This window comes from Caretta caretta, chromosome 2, assembly GCF_965140235.1.
Source record: "Caretta caretta isolate rCarCar2 chromosome 2, rCarCar1.hap1, whole genome shotgun sequence".
NCBI classification, from domain to species: domain Eukaryota; kingdom Metazoa; phylum Chordata; order Testudines; family Cheloniidae; genus Caretta; species Caretta caretta.
The window spans coordinates 170370762-170392276 of NC_134207.1; the positions used below are offsets into that span (position 1 = coordinate 170370762).

Genomic DNA, 21515 nt, shown 5'->3' on the forward strand with positions numbered 1-21515 from the left:
CCTTTGGTCTGACCCAGTAGGGCCGTTCTTATGTTCTATTATTTGGTATCTGATATAGTTAAAGCTGCATGACACTTTCCTTTCTCACCCTGTTTCTGTACCCTATATCTTTCCCAAACATTCACCTTTCAGTCTGCAATTATTCAGGTTTGATCTCAGCCCAGAGGTGAATTGATTTTTGAAAGATCGAGCAAAAAGAGTTCAGCTGCTTTGTGGCAGAATGGGGAGGAAAAAAATACTTTTCCCATTATTAAGAAAAATCTTTGCTGCTTTCAAACAGCTCTTTGGCTGAAACAGCTGAGGGAAGAAGACTGATTTGTGGCATGAAAATACCTCTTGTTGATAGATGTGGGTGAATCATTGGTTTTGGTGTAACTAAGTCATGAGTCTGAAAAAAACAGTATGCTGCACAGGTAAAGAAGAATTTGAAAGTTTTCTCATTAAGTGCCAGATTCCGATCTTAGTTTCACCATCATGGACCTGAACTCGTTTCACTCAACAGAGTTATTCAGGATTTACACCAGTGTAACGGAGATTGGAATTTGGTGCTAAGCTTACAAAGTGTGCAGCTACATAAGACTGCATGTACACCACTGTAAAGTGTGCAGAGGCTGAGCCTAGGGTCCCACATGCTCAAACCCTGCGAGGTTGTGAGATGTAAGTGCACTTTGGAAAGTGCATAGGTGACAGCCCTGCTACAAACAGCTCAGGGGTTGTCTTCTGTGAAATTCTTAGGGGCAGGGCTCATCTCATGGGGTTTAGCCCAAAAACGTTCCAGGTTATGGAATTTACAAACTATTGCTTTTTTTCTCTTCTCCCCAAATGAATGGAACTTTGAAGCTCTTTCTATGGATTTTTTTAGTTCAACCTCCCCCACCCCCATCTCCTGTCTGCAGCGTCTACTCCTTCTACATGGAACTGAGGGAGTGGGAGGCACAGGGCTGGCTAAAATGGCTTCACATGACCTGAGGATTCCCTTCTCTCCAGTGGAATCCTTGGCTCCTACTTTAGGGCAGCTTTACAGATGCTTTCTGCAGTAAAGCACACAAAATCACCAGCTAAACAAAATGGACTTTTTTAAAAGTCCTAAACATATATTTTCACAAGATTCCATATACCTTTACCCCAAAAAAGAGCTGTTCCATATTCTTTGGTAAACCTCACTCTTTTTTAGAGTTATACAGGAAGAGCTTGTTTGCTTTTTAAACAATGAAAATTAAATGATTAATCTGTGGCATCTTGAAATGAATGTTAATGGGTAAAAATTCAGTTTTGTGTGTGGGACACTGACCAGAGGTGACAACGTACCCTTGACCGTATGGCTTACATCTGAGAAAAAAAAAATAAGGGCTATTACTACACTAACCTAAAATCAGACCACTTCTGCCTTCCTTCACTTAAAAGAAAAAAATAACCATGTGAGTTAAGACTATTCTGATCTCATCTCAGTGTAACTACAACAAAATCAGTGGAGTTACTCCAGGTTTATATCCACATTCATGATGTCAGTTTGCAGTTTGGCCTAGAGAACACAAGTCTGTGATCCTAACATGGGATCCTCTACCAGCTCCGTGAGCAGAGGGAAGCTTCTGCATGTGACTCTCCCCTCTCCTGTACAGATGTGTAGTGGTTACCTGTCTCCCCTAACTCCAGACTCCAAAGAATGGATCCACGGTTGGGGACATGGCAGGGACTGGGCAGTTTGGGGGAGTAGTGGGTAGGCCAGGGCTGGGTCCAGGAAAGATGAACATCAACCCCTGGCTCCATCTTTACAGAAATTCTCCAGAAAAGATAATGTGGCCTTCTTACACAAGGTAGGCTACTAGAGGGAACCACAGAACCTGTGGGGGCAAGTGCCTCTTCATGGGTACCTGAGCCCCCCGCATATGACCCTACGTATGGACCCTGCAGCCTATTATGCAGGGCAGGAAATACAATCCCCATCCTCCCAATGGAATGACAGGGGAGGAAATCCACAAAGGAATCATCACTGGGATTTTCTCCTCTTTAGCCCCATCCTGTGAATTTCTGCAGGAGCGGGGAGTTAAAGCTTCATAATATTGTTTAAAGATAATGAGCAAAATCTGGCCCTTGTCTAAGAAAAAAGAAAAGGAGTACTTGTGGCACCTTAGAGACTAACCAATTTATTTGAGCATAAGCTTTCGTGAGCTACAGCTCACTTCATCGGATGCATACTGTGGAAAGTACAGAAGACGTTTTTATACACACAAACCATGAAAAAATGGGTGATTATCACTACAAAAGGTTTTCTCTCCCTCCACCCCACTCTCCTGCTGGTAATAGCTTATGTAAAGTGATCACTCCCTTACAATGTGTATGATAATCAAGATGGGCCATTTCCAGCACAAATCCAGGTTTTCTCCTCCTCCTCCCCCCCCAACACACACACAAACCCACTCTCCTGTTGGTAATAGCTTATCTAAAGTGATGACTTTCCTTACAGTGTGTATGATAATCAAGGTGGGAGAAAACCTGGATTTGTGCTGGAAATGGCCCACCTTGATTATCATACACATTGTAAGGAGAGTGATCACTTTACATAAGCTATTACCAGCAGGAGAGTGGTGTGGGGGGAGAGAAAACCTTTTGTAGTGATAATCACCCATTTTTTCATGGTTTGTGTGTATAAAAACGTCTTCTGTACTTTCCACAGTATGCATCCAATGAAGTGAGCCGTAGCTCACGAAAGCTTATGCTCAAATAAATTGGTTAGTCTCTAAGGTGCCACAAGTACTCCTTTTCTTTTTGCGAAGACAGACTAACACGGCTGTTACTCTGAAACTTGTCTAAGAAGGCGCAACTCCATCTGTCCAATTATCTTTGGTTAGTGAACTTATTCAAATTCTCACTTACTTTATGCTCACGTTCAATTTGTTTATACTTGAGGGTAATGAAATTCAAGTCAGCCATCTCGGATTCAGTTTGCCGGGCCTCTATCAAACGGCTGATGTATCTGTTTACTCGAGTTCCTGGAGTGGTGTATACCACATTCGTAGAAAAAGAGGAACGATTCCTGAGTTTTTCAGAGGCTGTCCTTAATGCTCTTCTCTGCAGCAGAAAAGAAAACAGGAGAATGACTGCTATTCACTGCAATGACATTATTCATGACTGAAAATGTCTCATCATTTGTATTGCCAAGTCCCCAGTCAGCATCAGGAATCTGTTCAGCTAAGCAAATATAAATTTGTAGACAAATACAAGGAAAGACATAGTCCTTGCCCCTGTCAAGTTACAGTCTAATTACAAATTAGTTACTATTTCTCAGGTAAAATCCTGGCCCCACTAAAGTCAACGGCAAAACTCCCATTGACTTCAGTGGGGCCATGATTTCACTCCTCATCCTTAAAAATCCCTCTACATATTGTCCTCGACAGCATTCTACTCTGCCACTGTGGTGAAAGCCATCTCAGCCCAGATCAGAGTGACTTGATCAGCAGAGTAACAAGAAAATTGATCACAGATGAGAAAAACTCATTTTTGTGACTTAGCGGCAACGACTCAAATTAACCCTAGACTGTCCATGCCTCTGAACAGTTTTGCTGTTGAGGACGACGTGGATGGGATAGTATTTGCAAAGCAATTTTTCTTCACCTTCTCCACATCCACAGCATAAGACTTTACATAATTTTACACCACAAATTTAGCCACAAATATAGGGCTAATGAAGGGTTAATTCCCTTATAATTGTATTTCCTCTGTTACCATTTCTCTTGCATTACTCACTCCTCTGGCTGTTGTTCTGCAAGCCTGGGCCTGGCTCCCAGCTCCAGGCGTTGTGACCTGATGCATGGGGTGACAGCGCTGTTCAGATTCGGCCTGGCTGTGCCCCTGTCATGACCTATACAGAAGAGCTCAACCTGTTTCTACATAGTCAGAAACATACTTCTTTTGTGAAACATTTGCAGGTGTCAGGGAAGACCATTTAATGCATTAGGTTATGACTGATCAGCTTGGAAAAAAAAACGAAACAGATGTCTACCACCTAGGATATAATAAGAAGAATCTTTGCTGTCCCTTGTTACAAACAGACACAAGATCTCAGTGCAGTGCTGTCAATGCTACTTTTTAAAAGGCTATACACCTAGAAAATATCTTTGAGATTTTACAATTCCCTTTCAAAGTCACAGCTCAGGGGACAAAGGAGACCAGCTAAATGTATGCAGAATGAATAGACGTTTCCTTTCTCACTGTGCGTGAAACAGGATTGGCAGCTCTTCTTAAAATCAAAACAAAACACAACACACAAACAAACACAGGTCAGCAGCTAGTTAACAAACACACATAAGCAGACTTCCCTGTAAAGTAGATATGTGAAGCTAGTGATCAGTCAGGAAATACTACAAACCAGTGGCTTGGTTCAGGAGTGGTCCCTGATAAGTACTGGAAGAGATTCTGTAGCATAGATAAAATGTCTTCTCAGTTCTCTCACTGTTTTCTTGTTCTCATATTTACACAATAGTGCTGGTGCTAAATGCTAATGACACAGATACAATACCTGCTTGAGTTTTGCCTTTTGAGTTTAATATATTGAATAAGCATGTAATCTGAAGGGCTACTGTGTTAACATGTACTTGAAATTCCAGTTAACACACACAAATAGATTACTACTCATTTCAGATGCTTATATTTTGGTGCCTCATAGTTTTGCTTTCTAAACTAAATTTTCCAGGGCGTTTTTTCAATTAAGTGACCGAGGTTTTGTGTGGGTTTTATGTTGAAGAGAATTAAAATGGAGTGAGCTATTAGCCCATAAAATCAGCTACTTGTCCACATATAACTACTTTTTCATTTATTTTCTAATATGCATTTTACCTCTTTTTTCATGTTACAGACTTTCATGATGTCTCAGGTTTTAGCAAGGTAAAGTATTCTGTCAGAGAGTTTTTTTAACTTTATTGTGGCACAGATGCAGATAATACTGGGCCAGCTTCAAAGAGTTTTGAGCTATATTATGGCTTTCATGATTTAAGGAATAATGATCTCTGAAGGAAGCCAGGAGAGCAGGCTGGTTTGTACAGATTAAACTCTTACATCATGTTCTCTGAGATAAGAGTCCCATCTGAGTTGCAAACACTTGATACACAATTAGGTAAGTTAAAGATAACATTATAGCAGTGACTTTGAATGTTCTGACTTCGGGGAATTTAAGCCAGTTCCCTAACATACTAAAGTTTTGTATGCATGCTATGTATACATGCACACACACTCAAACGGCTAAATTGTCACATAACTTTTATAGAATAAACATAGATTTTTCAAAATACTCAAAGAGCATTTAAAAGATGTAATTCAGAGCTATGATGTCATCTGTGAGTTACATGCTATTTCTGTAAATGGTAAATAAAGTCTGCAATAAGAGATTTGAGATTTAAACCAAAAAGGGCTGCTTTTTTTACTTTTGTGTTTCTGTCAGTACTGGGAGAAACAAAAAAGTTTCACAAACAGGAAAGTTCTAATACTGCCAGAAAAGAAGATTTGAAGTTTCTTAAAATGTATCTCATTTATATCAGAGACAATCCAAGACATAGTTCAAATTCCAGGGAATGAACTTCCTGCTCTACTGCAGTTGACATTCAAGCAGCAAACTATGTAACATTGCCACCTACTGGCAAAATAAATGATCTGATAACTCTTCCAATCTTTTGGTTTCAACACCAAATCAGCTTTATGATTCATGGTTACCATTCACATTTTCATATAGAAATGTATAGGCATACAAATATACTTACTTTCTGTATGCTACTGCATGTGCAGTGCTGTCAGCTGAAAACTGTGGAGGACTCCAGGGATTTGCAAAACAGGTTTTGAAATTTCTGCAATTGCCTCAGGGACTCTTTTCTGAAGGACAAGTCCCAGACGGTATCCACTTGTGAGATGTGTGTGTGCACACAGGTATGGGTGACTCTGCACCTGAGATCTGCTACACTTAAGCTTTGTCTATACTGGGGAAATTCTGCAAAAGTTTTTCATCATTGCTAGCACCAGTTCAGCTCCAGCACTAGTGGGAACCCTGGGATCCCTAGCACAGATAGGATGCCTGGTGCCATTTGCCTTTTCAAAAGCCAAGTCAATTTACTATGCTCTAATTTACATGGTGCTTGAAATGCACAAATAAGGCACTTGTGGGTGCCTCACGATTAAAACTGCTATTTTACCTACTGAGCAAAAACCATATTAGCAACAATGGGGAATTTTTTTTTAGACAAGGGTTTATTATATTGACAGCACTTATGTAGTAACAACCTGTTTTGGTTTAGTTTGTGAGACAACATGGAGCAACGTACATTTTAAAAGCACACATTCAAGGACCTCAGAGAATCCTTATTAATTACCTTATCATCATCCTCACATGTCATGACATTGGAGAAAGGTATCTCAGCTTTGAACATCTTACGACAATGCATGAGCTGGACCAGCAGGTAGCAGACTGTTTTGAACTTCATTCTTTTGGCAGGCTTTATGTCTGAGAGAATCAGTCCTGGAAATATCTGTCAGGCAATTAAAAATATGAAAAAGATACACACAGATTTACATACCTACATGTACATATATCGTCCAATGATCAGAATAAGCATGAAAACATTGTAAATGAATATTGTGATCAAACAATGTATTTTATTACACATTTTTTACATTTAGTACCTATTTTCTTGGGGTAGAATACTTCTCTTTATATCAAATATATAGAATATGTTTAACATATTATCTTTAAGCACAACATAACTAATATTTCAAAATTGAGTTTCTATAGAAACTATGAGTACAAAACCCATTAGAGACTGATGTAGAAGAGAGGCATTAGTTGTATTTCTTCTTTTACTTTATACTCATTTGACTTAACCATTTTTTCCTGAAAATAAAAGCAGCACGTAAGAAGTATAAACAATGAGTGAACTTTTCTGTTTATTCCTTTTCTTTTTATAACATTTCTGTCATGTTCTTCTTACCTTCACTCTCTCATTTTATCAACTAGAGTTCTGGCTCCAGGATACAGGCATGCATCCATGGAACCATGATCAAACGGGGAGCTGGGGGACCCAACTATTATACCCCACATCTTGCTTCTTCAAAACTGGGGACATTGAGCCATGGAGAGGAATTCTGGGGTGGATGTTTATGGGTCCACTTCTTTCAGCACAGAGGCCCTGATTCAGAAAAACACTTGCTTAACTTTTAAGCATGTGTTTAACACCCACTGACTTGGATGGAATGTAAGATATGCTTATGTGCTGTTCTTAGATTAGAACCAGGACCAGAACCCCTTCATCTATTTTCAGGAGCCATGCAACCACCTCTGCTTGGATTATTTACGCTTCTGGCATATGTCATCTGTGAAGGAGGATCTGCGTGAATTTTGAAAGGCCACACTACCTGCCAGCACTGTTACACAAAGAAGTACTATCACTCTCATCAAATTACTATGCACCTATTTTAGGAGCAAAAGTGAAGAGACCCAGCGTTCAGTGCATAGTGCTCAGACAACTGAAACATATCCTCAACCCAAAACAAGGCTCAGATCTTTGTCCTTGGGAGCCAAGGAATATGGCCACTGAAATGAGTAAAAAGGATTTGGTTTATAATTGCCATTAAGAGTCGAGAAGTGTGATGGTTGTTTACTGCAGCATAAGGGGTCTACCGCATGCTCACAACTGGGAGTTGCCCATGCCTATCAGGATCCAGGCAAACAATCCCTTACTTCACCAAAATCATTTCTTCTATAGCTCCCCTCTACCTACACCAACCATGGGAAACGTTAGAGAAAATTTTTTGGACAAATTAAAGGGAATCCAAGAAAGTGATTCAGAGGAGTGTGCTGCAGATGAGCGAGGGTCCCAGCACACATGGAGGGCTGAACTTCTCTATCTTGATAGCACAGATCCAATGTACTATGGCAATGTGTCAGCCAGATACAGTATACTAAACGGAAATGTCATCTTGGTTGCAAAAAGTTCTATCCATAAGAGAAAATGTTTAGTCCAGGCTTCCATTATTGGTTTATATCACTTTTTTGGGGAGTGCTCAATTTAATGGTTGGCATTTAGGGTTTGATATCTAATCAACATGATGCAATGGTGTCATCTGCTTTATTACATCATGTCTTAATGAGCAGGGTAGAAAGGAGGAAGTAAATCAGAATTGTTTGCTCAGATACTAGGGTGAATGTGTACATACTTGGTTATCTGAATTTAGAGCAACTGGGACAAATTTTCCTCAGTTATACACTCTGTATTACACACAGAGTAAGTCAGTGTGGAATTTGGCTTTATATCCAGTTTAAAATATATGTATTTAGGTATTGAGAAAGGCATTGCATTTTATGGTGCAATACAGAGCTTTTCCTACGGAGTTGTATGGGTACCATTCAGCAGACTACATGCTGCACTGTGACAACCAAACACAGAAATCAATTAGTCTGTTTAAATATCTGCATAACATTTTAATTAATGTGTGACACAACCTGTTATTAAACAGGAAAAAATTCCTGAATGGGCACAATTACTATATTGTGCACCTGAAGGATGATTAAAGTAGATTAATACTATCTGCATTATACAGCACATCTGATAGTTCTTCTATTTAAAGGACACTAGTTTACTGTGCATGTTATTCTGCTATATAAGGAGTTGATTATGTGTAGGTTAGAAATAGTGAAAAAAATCTCTCTTAAGTGGCTTCGGATATAATCTCTCAGTTGAGGAATTTCTGGCAAGTGACTCACTGCTGGAAAGCAATATTCTGCCCAGAGGACATTGTACAGTGACATTCACTTCACTAAATATCTTGAACACATTCCTTAGTTGTTCATACCAAATAAGATATTATTAGGCATAGATAGCCCTTAGGTCAGAATATGGCAAATGGGATCTATCTTCACCCCAATGTTCTGCAAGGCCCCAAGCTAAAACATAGCCTTTGGGTAGCTAGTTGTGATGTTACTAATTAATCCGATCATGTTTTCTTAAAACAGCCATAGCTCTTCTAGAAATATAAGTATTTTGCTGCATGCCTTTCTCTAAACCCAACCAAAACGTAGCAGCTTTTTTTGGCAATTAACGCCAGTAGTTTTGCTCTATTTTGCAAGTTGCAGTAATAGGGAGGGAACATATGGAAGGCACAAGGTGAAATAGATCTTAGTATCACCACTGGATCTCAACTCCAAAACAACTAGTCCCCTTTCCTCTGTCTGGCGGACAAGGTCAGACCTCTCACCTGGAAGTCACATTGAGCAGGTCAGTGATTTTGCCACACATCTTCATTTTGGGGGCGATATTAGGCTGATTCTGAATTGATCTTCTAGTTAAAGAACAAGAAGCTCCTTTGCAGCTCGGAGTACCCACAAAAGAGAAACGGTAATATAGCTGGGTGTGCTAATGGAAATTTTTGCTAGCAGAGCCAAGAGGGCATGTATGAGAGAGCGGCAAGAACAGGGGCATGGTCTCTCTCCCCCTGGAAGTGCTGGGAGGAGTGTGCTTTGGAGAGTACAGTCTAAACTTCCTTCAGTGTATCAAATCTCCTGTGAACACTATGCTTCTCTCACTGCCCAGAAGCATTATGACTTATAGAGGAATAATGTTGCCTGACAACTTTGCTCAGGAGGTGTACCTCCTCCCTTTCTCCAACTTGGCGCTCCCTCAGAAGAACCCTAATGTGTGCAGATAATTTTTAAAAAGGTAACTTCCGGAGTTTATAACAGCTTCTTTAAAATATCTTCAAAGCAGCAGATGGAGCAACCTGTTTATTTACCAGTCATTGGGCATTGTTGGGCTTCTGCTATAACACAGACAAATGGTCATTGCCAGGAGGGTAGTATTACCTCTTTATGCCACACTTAAATAAAAAAAAAAATAGGCCATCCTTGACAGGCATCCCACTGAACTTGCTCATGGCCTGCTTTATTTTATTTTGGCACTTCCTTTTTAAGTGCAGCTGAATTGATGCTTGTTCATTTGCAACATCATTTTAGGAAGGGTTCTTTGGACTAATATAGCCAGCAAATCAGGATAAGAATGGGGATGTTCTATCAGACCCCTACAAAGGGCAGCCAGACTATTTACAGCTTCGAGAGTGCATTGAAGTATGTGGAATACAACAATCATTGATTAAAATTCTGAGAAAACACCCCTCTGTTTGCATCTCTTATAATACTCTGGTAAAGGAGCCACTGCTGCTTATCTAAGCTCCTCAGAAACAGCATCAGACTGCAGTTCATTTTGCTGTGGTCAGCTAGGGGCATGAAAAGAAATCACAGAAAAGGAGGGTACCGTTGATATTCAAAGTGCATTCACAGAACGCTTCCATGCTGTATTGTGTGTCTGTCTCTTGCTTATGCCTTCAGTCAGTCAGGTCTAAGCTTCTTGGTATTAGCATCTCTCCTGTTATTACTTGCAATTTACTGAGCTTTCCTGTGGACTTTTGTTATCCTGAGATAAGTGAGCAAGTTTTATTTCATGTTCGTCTTTTCACAGCTATGGTAATTAGCAATTTTTTAGACAAATCTCTCATATGCCATATTACACTTATTTGTAATAATTCCTTTACTAATATACTAAAGTCCATTTTACTTAGTGGTGAAAGAATACAACTTGCATAAGAAAAAAATTCTCCATAGTTCAAACCAGTTTATCTACCTATCCAATACAAATACAGCACATATTTCTAATGGTTGCAAGTGTTAAAAGATTGCTGGGAGACCAATAAAATAGATACAGTCATTCTCTAAGCCCATCACATCTCTCGTCTCCAAGTGCCACATTTTTGGGGGAGTAAAATAAAATGGGAGCAACAGAACATAAAGCAAAGGTCCAAACCCCACTCCCACTCACAGTGATGGAATAATTTCAGATTGGGGGCTATCAGACTGACATTTGTGCATTTCTGTTCTTAGCACCATTCACAGTGACAGCAGGAGTGATACTGAAGCGGTACACCAACACATTTTGCAACAAAAGCATCATTCCCTCGGTGACCCTGGCACAGCAGGTCAGATCAGGACCATAGGCCAATTCACTTGTGTGTTAGTGTAAATCGAAGTGAGTAACGTTTTAAACTTCATGAAAGCTAGTGGAATGTTACTTGTATTGTTTTCACTTATCTGTTTCTGTTATAATGTAGTAACAAACATTTACATTGTATATACCCATGTAACTCAATAACCCATCAAAGAATTCTTGTGAAATGCTAATGAAGAAATTTATTGTATAAGGTGCTAATTCCAAAGCAAATGGCCATAGTGATGATGACTGGAGGTCATAAGACTAAGTGCATTCCTCACTCACTGTCATCAAAGGAAAAACCCATGTGGGTAGATGAAGGGTTCATGTAGTGTTCATGCACCTGGAAACAGTCAGGGCACACCCTGACTGTTGTGTAGGAGCAATGCACACACTGCTCTGTTCTATCCAAGGACATGGACCATGAAAACATGGACCATCTGGGAAGTCATAATAAGGACATCAGCCGTGGGAAGCTTCCTCGGCCGAAGCTCAAGGCCTGAGAATAAAGATTGTAGTAGATAGAGGTTAGTAAATAGGAATATTAATCAAAGTCATATTATTTCCTTTGTTGATGCCTTTTGCGGTCGGTTGGGGTATGTGATGTGCAGGGGGGAGAGAAATAAAAGAGGTGGAAAAGCTGACAGGGGTAATCCCATCAGCAGACCAGCCTGCTTGCTTGCCTAAAGCCGTGTCCTGTCTTGTATTGAACCGCCACAACTGGCGCCCAAACGTGGGGCCCTCAGCACTCACCTCGCCCGGCAAGGGTTTCAGACGCGTCACTCATCCGCTTCGCGGATCCCGGTGAGTATTTTTCATTGTGGTAAGTATGGGAAGTTCCCTCTCTGCTTTGCAAGTGCAACACCGCTGTGAGCTACAGTATTTGTTGCGTAAGGCTCAGCATGACTGTCCTACTAGAGAGCTCACTCTCCTGCTACAGGAGGTGAGTGCCCAGTGCCCGTGGTACCCTGAAGCTGGAACCCTTAACTTAGCGGACTGGGAGCGGTTGGGCCAGACATTGCACGAGGAGCCTCAGGCGCCCGTGCAGGCTTTACATGCCTGGCACCTCTGCCGTGACGCGAAACAGCGTGTCGCCTCGGACAGACCCTCCCTCGCGAGGCTGGTGATCTCGCCACCCCCATCCGCTCCTGCAACCATCCCTCCCCCTGCTTCGCCCCCAGGGCCTCTATTACCACCGCTTCCCTGGCCTTCCCCACCGGAGCCGGTGTGTGATCACCCTCCCCCCGTGGTGCCCCCCGGAGGGTCATCCGCGTCTGCTCAGGGGCTTTCGCTCGTGCAACGAATGGTCCATGCAGCGAAGACTCGCTCAGATCTTACAGCGGAGGAGCTGGCTGATCTGGTCTCAGTTTGCCCGGTGACCTGGCAGAATGATGACCAGGGCAACCCCGTGGGCACCTGGACCACTTTGCCATACTCGGTGGTTAGAGAGGTAAAGAAAGCAATTCGTGAGTTTGGCCTGACTAGCACCTTTGTGCGTGGTCTCATTGAAGGGATAGGTACTGGGTACTCCCTAATCCCTGAGGATTGGAAAACGCTGCTGCGCATGATGTTATCACCCAGTCAGTATGTTATTTGGGTTAGTGAGTATCGGCAGATGGCAGAACGCCAAGCTCAGGTACATAGAGAGCACGGTATCATTTATGAGCATTTGGCAGGGGAGGGCCCGTTTGCTACTATTGAGATGCAGTCTCAACTCCCTCAGGCCGTCTTCCCCATTATTTCCACCTGTGCCCAGCATGCTTTCAAGAAGGTCCCGGATTCAGGCAAGCCTACCAAAAGCTTTGTCAGTATCTGTCAGGGTGCCTCAGAGTCCTTTTTGGATTTTACCAACAGATTGCATGAGGCTATCCTCCGACAGGTGGATAACACTGAGGCAGCTCACGAGCTCCTGTTAAAATTGGCAGTTGAAAATGCAAATGAGGATTGCCGCCGTGCTCTCCAGGCAGCGCAAGCCTCTGGTATTTTAGAGCTCTCAGACATGTTGCGGGCGTGCCAGAACATCGGCACACAAGCCCATAAGGCTGGAGTTCTGGCTGCCGCCCTGAGAAAAACCGGGAAGGAGGGGAAGCGTTGTTACCGCTGTGGTAAGGAGGGTCATTTTCAGCGGGAGTGCCGCTCATCTAAGGCACCAGCCCGACCCTCCAAGAAGTGCCCCAAGTGTGGGAAAGGTTATCACTGGGCTAATCAGTGTCGTAGCGGGTCGGGAAACCGCGCGACGGGTCCCCCCCGAACCCAGGGCCAAACAGGGGTGTTTCCCACTCAGACAACCGCTCCTCTGCCTTAAAATCCATAGACTCTATGAGGGCGGCGACTGCTGGAAGTGCAGGGCTTGATTTGATCATGCAGGAGGACACTGACTTTCGGCTGCCAGGGGAGGTCTGTGCTATACCTACACAGGTGACGGGACCTCTCCCTGCCGGCTTTGTAGGTCTCGTTCTCCCTCGCTCACATGCTGGGAAACAGGGCTTTTTTGTCATTCCAGGGGTCATTGATGCTGACTACACAGGCATTATTAAGGTTCAGGTGTGGACTCATCTTCTACAGTCGCTCCCGTGTGGACGGTCAATTGCACAATTGATTTTAGTCCCCTATCAGGTGCCAGCTGCGGAGGATCGAGACCGAGGCGGAGGCGGCTTTGGATCGACGCTGGCTCAGTCACCATCTCACAACACGTCCTCTCCACTTGTTGCTCTAACAATGTCGGTCCGCCCCTCGAAACCTCAGTTAACACTTCTCTTAAATGATGTTCCCTTTACAGGGCTGATGGACACTGGAGCTGACGTTACGGTGATTCGTGATCTGGAGTGGCCGGTCAGTTGGCCAACAATTCCTTCTAAGGAGTTGTGGGGGATTGGGGGTAGTAAACCCGGGCGCCAAAGTTTGTCTTGGGTCACGGTCTCTAAACCGGGAGGCCGTGCCCTTGCTACAATCCGTCCTTTTGTGCTCCCTGTCCACCTCAATATTTGGGGCCGTGACTTGCTTACAAAGCTGGACACCACCCTCGATATTAATATCTAATGGCCCAAAACCCTCCCGCACCCGCCATGCCTTCAGCATTACCCTTGGTGTGGCAATCCTTAGAGCCCGTATGGATTGACCAGTGGCCCCTCCCCCTAGAGAAGCTGAGAGCACTTCATTCGCTTGTGCAGCAACATTTGCATGCACAGCGACTGGAGAGCCCCACTAGTCCCTGGAACACCCCGGTGTTCGTTATTAAGGAAAAATTGGGTGCTTGGCGGCTGTTACATGATCTAAGGGAAATAAATAAACGCATCCAACCCATGGGCCCCTTACAATTTGGCTTACCGAACCCGAATTTAATTCCTCAAACCGATCAGCTTTGTGTGTTAGATTTAAAGGATTGTTTTTTCACTATTCCCCTTTGCCCACAAGACCGCGAAAAATTCGCGTTTACGGTGCCACAATATAATAATCAGCAACCCTCTCATAGGTATCAATGGAAAGTCTTGCCCCAGGGAATGCAAAATAGTCCGACCTTGTGTCAGCTCTTTGTGGATCGGGCCCTTGCCCCTTTTCGTGCCCGGTACCCCACACTAAAGGTCTACCATTATATGGATGACATTTTGCTTAGTGGTCCTCAGGTTACGGCAGAACAACTTGAATCTCTGTCCGAGATTCTCGGCCAAAATGGCCTATTAGTGGCACCAGAAAAAATCCAATGCTCTTATCCCTATCAGTACCTCGGACATAAGGTTTTACAAACCTATGCTGCTCCGGTTCGTCCGGAATTAATTCTACCTCAACCCCTAACCCTTGTTAAATTACAACAAGTTTTGGGTCATTTAAATTGGATTCGGCCCTACTTTCGTCTCCCCACTTCAATGCTGCAGCCGTTGTTCGAGCTCCTGCGTGGAGCCCGGGCACCGGGTGCGGTTATTGCCATCACTGAAAAGCATACTGCCTGCATTCGACAAATCAATGCAGCATTGAGTCAGCAGTTTGTGGACAGACTCCCAGAGGTCCGTCCCTTACGGTTGGTTCTTCTTGCCACCCCTCATACGCCAACTGCGGCTCTGTTTGTACCCCGTACGGACACAGCCGTCTCTATTATAGAGTGGCTGTACCTTTCATCCACCCCCCCTCGAAATATTTACCTGTATTTAGATGCCCTATCTGATCTTGTTCGTAAAGCCTGCCACCGTGCAGTGCAACTCACTGGCACTGATTTAGTTGCCATTGTGCTCCCCTTGTCCCGTACTGAATTTGACTCTTTGTGCCACACCTCCTTGGCCTGGCAGATTGCTCTTTGTGATTATGTGGGAGAGATCTCTTATAATCCCCCTAAAGATCCCCGATTGGTAATTACCCAACAGGTGCCCCTGGTTGTCCATCGTCTTAGTCGCTCTCAACCCATTGTTTCAGCCGTCACTCTTTTTACTGATGGCTCTCCACGTCGCAGTGTTGTCACCTATCAATTAGGTGACCCCCCTCGTTGGCATTCTCGCTTTACGCTGCCTCAGCGTTCTGCGCAGCGCTCAGAATTGGCTGCTGTTGTTTTGGCCTTTCAACTTTTTGCTGATTGTCCCTTTAATTTGATTGTGGACACCCATTATGTTTATCAAGTAATTGATCATTTACCCCTAGCCCTCATTACCCCTCAGGTCGATGCAGACCTCCTTCGCCTGTTTTTGTCTTTACAGTATCTCATCACCACTCGTAATTTCCTGTACTTTGTTGCTCATATTCGCAGTCATACCCCTCTGCCTGGGCTACTCACTGAAGGCAATGCGCGCGCCGATCGCGCGTTACGTGGTGAGGTAAATTCCCTTTTTTCTGACCCCATTGAAAGCCATGCCTTTTTTCATCAGTCTGCCTCTGTTTTGGCCCGGCAGTTTCACATTCCTGCTGATCATGCATGTTCCATTGTTCGTTCCTGCCCCCACTGTGCTGCTGCTGCTCCTACTTTCTCTTATGCCGTTAACCCCCGAGGTACCGCAGCAAATCAGCTGTGGCAAATGGATGTTACTCATGTGCCACAATTTCGCCCCTATTCGTTTTTACATGTTTCCATTGATACCTATTCGGGATTCCTCTGGGCAACCCCACAGCGTGGGGAAGCCACTCCTAAAGTCATTCACCATCTGCTAGCCTGTTTTGCTGTTATGGGTCGCCCGAGCCAAATAAAAACAGATAATGCTCCAGCCTACTGCTCCACAGCCCTTTCCGCCTTTTGTGTCCAATGGGACGTCCGTCTCACACACGGGATCCCTTATAACTCCACGGGCCAAGCCATTGTTGAACGTGCAAATTGCACATTAAAAACCTTGCTTGACAAACAATTAAAACAAGGGGAGCTGCGTCTCCGAACCTTGGGAGACATTCAGCAACAATTGCATACCCTTTTGTTCACTTTAAATAACTTAACGCTGAACGCAGATCAGCAGACCCCCGCGGATTGGCATTTTCATAAATCCGAGGTGCTGGAAAGACCATGTGTCTATTACCGTCAGCTGCCTGATCCGCAATGGCTGGGCCCAGTACCTCTAATCACTTGGGGTCGGGGATATGCTGCTGTGTCTCTCCCTACAGGACTGTTGTGGGTTCCGGCCCGGTGTGTGCGACCGGCACTGAAGCAGCATGGCGTGGCACCAGGGACTATCAAACCCCATACCGGAGTTTCAGCTGACCCTGGAGGAGGGAGCGGTGCCTCCTGGGTCGACAACGAAGGGACGGAAACGGAAGAGGCGTAGTGTCCCAAGCCAGCCCGTGACATGGGGAGCAGTAAAAGCATTGGTCGCCGCGGCTCAACGACGGCTGGCAGCAAACCAACAGCCAGAGACTCCTGAGACTTTGTTTGTGGCAATTCTTGCCCAAATTACTGCTAATTCTGTATTGATTGTATGCCTTTTGTGCTATTTCCTGTAGGGGTTGGCTCGGGAGCGCTTTCTCCGTTACGAGCCCGAATAACATATAACCTATGGGAAAGATTGGCTTCAATAGCAAATGTTACCCACTTTTGTTTATCTAATTCTGTAGCAGCTGGAGAATTGTTGGGTACATGCCTTATTCCAGTATGTCATCACCCTGAAGAAATAGGGAATGAGACGATGCTCGCTGCTTACGCGAATCTCTCTTCCCAATACTCTGGTATGGCTAATTGGGGCCCGGCCAATTATACTTTGTCTCACACGGCCATATCCCTCCACACACCGTACCCGGCCGGGGCCAACAATGTCACCTGTGCATGTGTGGTTAACTGCACTAGTACAAGGGTGTCCTTGGGCTGTCGGCAAGTTTCTCAACCCTTTTTAAATTGTTCCCACGCCGTAAATGTTTCATACAATTATGGCCATATCATCCTACCATCAGGATGGTTTTTTACCTGCGGTTCACGCACCTTTAATTATATTCCTGCAAATTTAAGTGATGGCACCCTTTGCTGTCTTAGTAGAATGACACTTATATTGCCTTTTGCTGGTCAAAAACGTAGTAGAAGAAGTGTACCCCTTTCAGACGATTGTATTGCAGATGTTGAGCTTTTTAGTCGTGCTGAGTATACTGCTTTAGCGGCCTCTATTGTTGGGGTCCCCGCGCTTGCCATTTATACAGCCAGAACTTTAAATAACCTGGCATGCTTTGCAGCAAAGGCAATTAATACAACATCCCAGGCAATTGCCCTACTTAACACAGAGCAACACGAATTAAGGGATGCAATTTTGGATAACAGAGCAGCCATTGATTTTTTGCTCCTGAAACACCATCTAGGCTGCTCCACGTTTCAGCACATGTGTTGCTTTAATTTAACTGATAATAGTCGCTCCATAGAAACTAGACTGGCCGAATTGGCCAATCTTACAGCACACATACGCCAAGATCTGGGGTTTGAGGGCTTTTGGAATTGGCTTACAGGATGGCTGCCCTCTCTAGGATGGCTGCGACAACTTTTCGGTTATGCTGTGTTTGTAATTGTTGGGCTTATATTTTGCTGCTGCTGTGTACAATGTATTCTCTCCTTGCTAAGGCTTTGCAGAGATCCGCCCTGGTAGGCTCCCCAAGTTATGTCCTTGTCTGTCCGGGAGTTGAATCACTTACAAAAGCAAATTGATGGCTACCATGAGATGGCCGAGCATAATAATAACAAAAGGGGGGATGAAGGGTTCATGTAGCGTTCATGCACCTGGAAACAGTCAGGGCACACCCTGACTGTTGTGTAGGAGCAATGCACACATTGCTCTGTTCTATCCAAGGACATGGACCATGAAAACATGGACCATCTGGGAAGTCATAATAAGGACATCAGCCGTGGGAAGCTTCCTCGGCCGAAGCTCAAGGCCTGAGAATAAAGATTGTAGTAGATAGAGGTTAGTAAATAGGAATATTAATCAAAGTCATATTATTTCCTTTGTTGATGCCTTTTGCGGTCGGTTGGGGTATGTGATGCGCAGGGGGGAGAGAAATAAAAGAGGTGGAAAAGCTGACAGGGGTAATCCCATCAGCAGACCAGCCTGCTTGCTTGCCTAAAGCCGTGTCCTGTCTTGTATTGAACCGCCACAGGTAGAGACACTGTCAGCTTGCTTTCTGCATGAAGATACCATAAATATGGAGTCAAAGAAAGATCCTTCATCTCTGACTGTTTGGACTTTTACAGGGAAGTGTACCAGATGCAAACAGAGATCTCCAGAGACAATCTGGGTATCTTGAAAGACTTTTGCAAAACTGGCAGTTTATTACATCACTGCTACTATTTGGAGTTAAAAACTGTGATTCACCTGTACATCTATTTTACGTGCTTTAATCTCTCAATATCTCTCATTCTTTATTCTTAGCTAATAAACTTTTAGTTAATTTACTACAGAATTGGCTGCCAGCATTGTCTTTGGTGTAAGATCCAGAGTACCAACTGATCTGGAGTAAGTGACTGGTCTCTTGGGACTGGGAGAAACCTGATGTGTGATTTTTGGTTGACGTGACCCTTTATCACAAAGTCCAGTTTGTCTGGGTGGCAAGACAGGCTGGGTACTAAGGGGACTGTTTGTGACTCTATGGTAAGACTGGGATAGTGATCCCGGAGTTCACGTGTGGTGCTGGCTTGGTGAAATCTAATTATAGAACCCTGGCAGAGGGGCAGGCGTACTGGCACCTTGGCACGCCGACGGGTTTCCGTGTCCAGCAGACACCATCCAGGAGATCTTGCAGGATGCCACCAAGATCGACGCCTCCCTGCTAGCACCGTGGCAGAAGATAAACGCCCTGAACACCTTCCTGATCCCCTGCATCTCGTTCGTCGTAAGGGGATCCGCCGTGGCGAAGGTACCCCTCAACAAGGCATACAAGATCGTCCGGCAGCTGGTGAAGAAGTGGCTGTTCCTTCCCCAGAGAGCCAGGAACAAGCTGGTCTATATCGCCCACAGGCCTGGCGGTGCCAATGTCCCCCGCATGGTGACCTGTGTGACATTGCGGTGATCACCCACGCCTTCCACCTGCTGACGTGTCCTGACACCATGGTAAGGATCATCGCAGCAAACGCCCTCCATGACGCAACAAAGAAGCGGATCGGCAGAGCCCCCTCCAACCAAAACACTGCCAGCTTTCTGAGTGGTTCCCTGGATGGAGAATTCGGACGGGACAGTGGCGACATCGCTTCACTGTGGTCCCACGCTTGCAATGCCATGCGTCGCTTGGGGAAGCGCATCGGCTGCTGCTGGGAGTGGTGCAAGGAGTGCCAGGAGCTGGGAGTCCTGGTGCCGCAGATCAGGTCCAATGACAACACCATCGTCACCCTGAGCGCCAGGGGCATGCTGGAGAGGACCACTCGCTGTACGTGGAAACCCTAAAGCGTAAATCGGACCAGGGTAAAGCCTTCGAACTGACCAGCAAATGGGATGCCAGCAACCACTTCCTCACCAGGGGCAGCTTCACCCGTTTCGCCGACTGGCGGTTCATCCACCGCGCCCGGCTCAATTGCGTCCCGCTCAACGGAGCCGTCCGCCACGGGAACCAAGACAAGCATTGCAGGAAGTGTGGTTACTCCAACGAGACACTGCCCCATGTCCTGTGCAGCTGCAAGCCCCACTCCAGAGCTTGGCAGCTGCGCCACAACGCCATCCAGAACCGCCTAGTGACAGCCATCACACTGCGCCTAGGGGAGGTCGCCGTGAACTGCGCCATCCCCGGTACTGACAGCCAGTTGCGACCTGATGTGGTAGTCACCGAAGAGGCCCAGAAAAAGATCATCGTCGACATCATGGTCTCCTTTGAGAACAGGACCCCGGCCTTCTGCGAAGCCCGAGCTCGTAAGCTGGAAAAATACGCTCCCCTGGCCGACACCCTGAGAGCGAAGGGCTACGAGGTGCAGATGGATGCCCTGATCATCGGAGCCCTGAGCGCTTGGGACCCCTGCAACGAGCATGTGCTGCGGGCCTGTGGGATTGGTCGACGCTACACATGGCTCATGCGGCGCCTCGTGGTCTCGGACGCCATCTGATGGTCCAGGGACATTGAACACATCACCGGTCACCGACAGTACCAGGAGGTGTGAGCCGGTATGACATCGTGCATCAACTATGGGAAAGGGACTGAGAGACTTTTTCCATTGGACCATATGAACTGGAACCATAAACTCACTGAACATTAAATCCCACCAAATGAGGGTAGATCCATCCTCATCATCGTAGCCACTCATTATACTCCACACCTGAACATAGCAATTATATGGGCAACATACCCCCATAGCTCAATGTCTGTACTTCGACCCATTAAACTTCTACCCCAAATCGGGGAGACTGCAGGTTATGTATTCCTTACGCCACCTGCTCCTAAACCGAATTTCACACCCCTTGATAATCTTGCAAACTGGATACAATTAATTTAGGCTTGAATAGAAACTGGGAGTGGACGGGTCATTACATAAAGTAAAACTATTTCCCCATGTTTATCCCCCCCCCCACTCTTCCTCAGACGTTCTTGTCAACTGCTGGAAATGGCCCACCTTGATTATCACTACAAAAGGTCCCCCCTCCCCCCGCTCTCCTGCTGGTAATAGCTCACCTTAAGTGATCACTCTGGTTACAGTGTGTATGGTAACATCCATTGTTTCATGTTCTCTATGTATATAAATCTCCCCCCTGTATTTTCCACTGCATGCATCCGATGAAGTGAGCTGTAGCTCACGAAAGCTTATGCTCAAATAACTTTGTTAGTCTCTAAGGTGCCACACAAGTACTCCTTTTCTTCTTAATAATCTGTACCTTATTCCCTGATATCAGAAACTTCTATGCCTAAACTCTGTACCATTTTCTTTTTACTTCAACATTATCTTAATAAAATTATTAAATCTGTATACTACCAGCTGGAATATCAGCCCTTGTTTTCTGACAGTCTACACTGAGGTAAGCCCTCACAGTTGTGAGCCACTCCAGACAGAACAATGCCCTTCTCTCCATCTTTGGTCCGTGGTTGCACAGAGAGGTTACTCCCAATGCTAGCTGTGTGTTTGGTAGACCTAAAAATAGTGCTCTTCAT

General features: G+C 44.9%; 1 protein-coding gene and 1 long non-coding RNA gene across 4 annotated transcripts in view; one reads left to right on the forward strand and one right to left on the reverse strand.

Moving 5' to 3' along the window:
- ADCY1 (adenylate cyclase 1) overlaps positions 1 to 21515 on the reverse strand; it is a 238948-nt gene that overhangs the window by 54216 nt on the left and 163217 nt on the right. For all 3 annotated transcript variants that reach the window (XR_012667129.1, XM_075125580.1, XM_048839215.2), the window contains exons 8-9: positions 6354 to 6509; positions 2875 to 3069 (exon numbers count right to left, since the gene is read on the reverse strand). Coding sequence is in view for 2 of the 3 variants with exons in the window: in XM_075125580.1 (XP_074981681.1) it covers positions 2875 to 3069; positions 6354 to 6509 (351 nt within the window). In the remaining variant the exon portion in view is untranslated. The remainder of the gene's footprint in view (positions 1 to 2874; positions 3070 to 6353; positions 6510 to 21515) is intronic.
- Positions 13294 to 18851, forward strand: LOC142071133 (uncharacterized). Its single transcript, XR_012667130.1, has 2 exons — positions 13294 to 13844; positions 16584 to 18851. It is a non-coding gene; the product is annotated as an uncharacterized LOC142071133 (long non-coding RNA).